Below are 1,048 nucleotides of genomic sequence, written 5' to 3'. Positions count from 1 at the left end.
CGTAGATTCTAAATGCATTCTATAAATAAACTAACACACCCATTTATCCCACAACCCCGTTTCCAAAGCCGTCCTGATGGTCCGAGCCTTCCGCGCGCGCCGGCAGGACACCTCGAGCGAAGCCGGCGACCTGCGCAATGTCCCCGGACGCCACCTGCAGCAGAACCCTCTTTCCCTCGAACTGCAGGAGTACGGTGCCATGGCAACCTACACCTCAACGGGACATATCCTACTGAGCACCACGGATGTCGCTGCTGTCAACACGGCTTGTGCATCCACGGAGCATCTTTTAGATACTTAGGTTGTGTGGGTTGTTTAAATGGTTGAGGGTAGAGACTTTTTGAGTTTAGGGTTTGTGATTTAAGCTGGGCGATTTGGGTAGAGAATCGTTGCTATTTCGTGTGATGGGATAATGGCATAAAGACATGTATGTGGAACTTATATTTAAGTATTCTGCACTGTGCTAGGTGACGTAAATTTGTACACAGTTTGGAACGAACACTCAGAAATTCTTTTATTTGTGATAAAATATTATATGGTAAGATTATAATACCTGAGAATGAATTATATAAAAATGACAACGCAATACCTACTGTCTACTTTCATATTTTGATTACAAAAGCATGTAATTGTATACAAGTTATAATTCACAACTAGGACCATCTCTATAGCCGCAGGATTAACCGCCCATACCAGTAATACTGGAATTACCGCCTGTAATTTCAGAGCTGTCCAAGTGATGGCTAGGCACTTTTTAAACTTGTAATTACACGTGTGGCTAATTGACTATGGATGTTACAAATGTATCCTTCTTTAGGCTTTAAGGCTGTCTTTTGACATTGTGTATAGTGCTTTCTTGCTTTCATTGTTCTATTTTGCATAAATAAATTTTATATGAATAACATTTATTTCTCGTACTATTTTTTCCCCATAGAGTATTCCAGTATTCATTGCTTTTAAGCGATGATCCAGAGACAACATATTATATGTACCTCACCAAGGCTTATTCTTGTAAGAAATACACCGGATTCTTAGATATATACCCTAA

General features: G+C 40.2%; 1 protein-coding gene across 1 annotated transcript in view; it reads left to right on the top strand.

Moving 5' to 3' along the window:
- Positions 1-908, top strand: part of LOC119592243 — a 4,086-nt gene extending 3,178 nt beyond the window's left edge. Inside the window, exon 7 of the mRNA XM_037941078.1 lies at positions 69-908. Coding sequence (XP_037797006.1) covers positions 69-301 — 233 coding nt within the window. The 3' untranslated portion in view covers positions 302-908. The remainder of the gene's footprint in view (positions 1-68) is intronic.
- The last annotated feature ends 140 nt before the right edge of the window (positions 909-1,048 follow it).

This window comes from Penaeus monodon, chromosome 29 (assembly GCF_015228065.2).
Source record: "Penaeus monodon isolate SGIC_2016 chromosome 29, NSTDA_Pmon_1, whole genome shotgun sequence".
Lineage (NCBI taxonomy): Eukaryota > Metazoa > Arthropoda > Malacostraca > Decapoda > Penaeidae > Penaeus > Penaeus monodon.
Note: the sequence above shows the minus strand (reverse complement) of the source record. Positions and strands in the feature narration are given on the sequence as shown.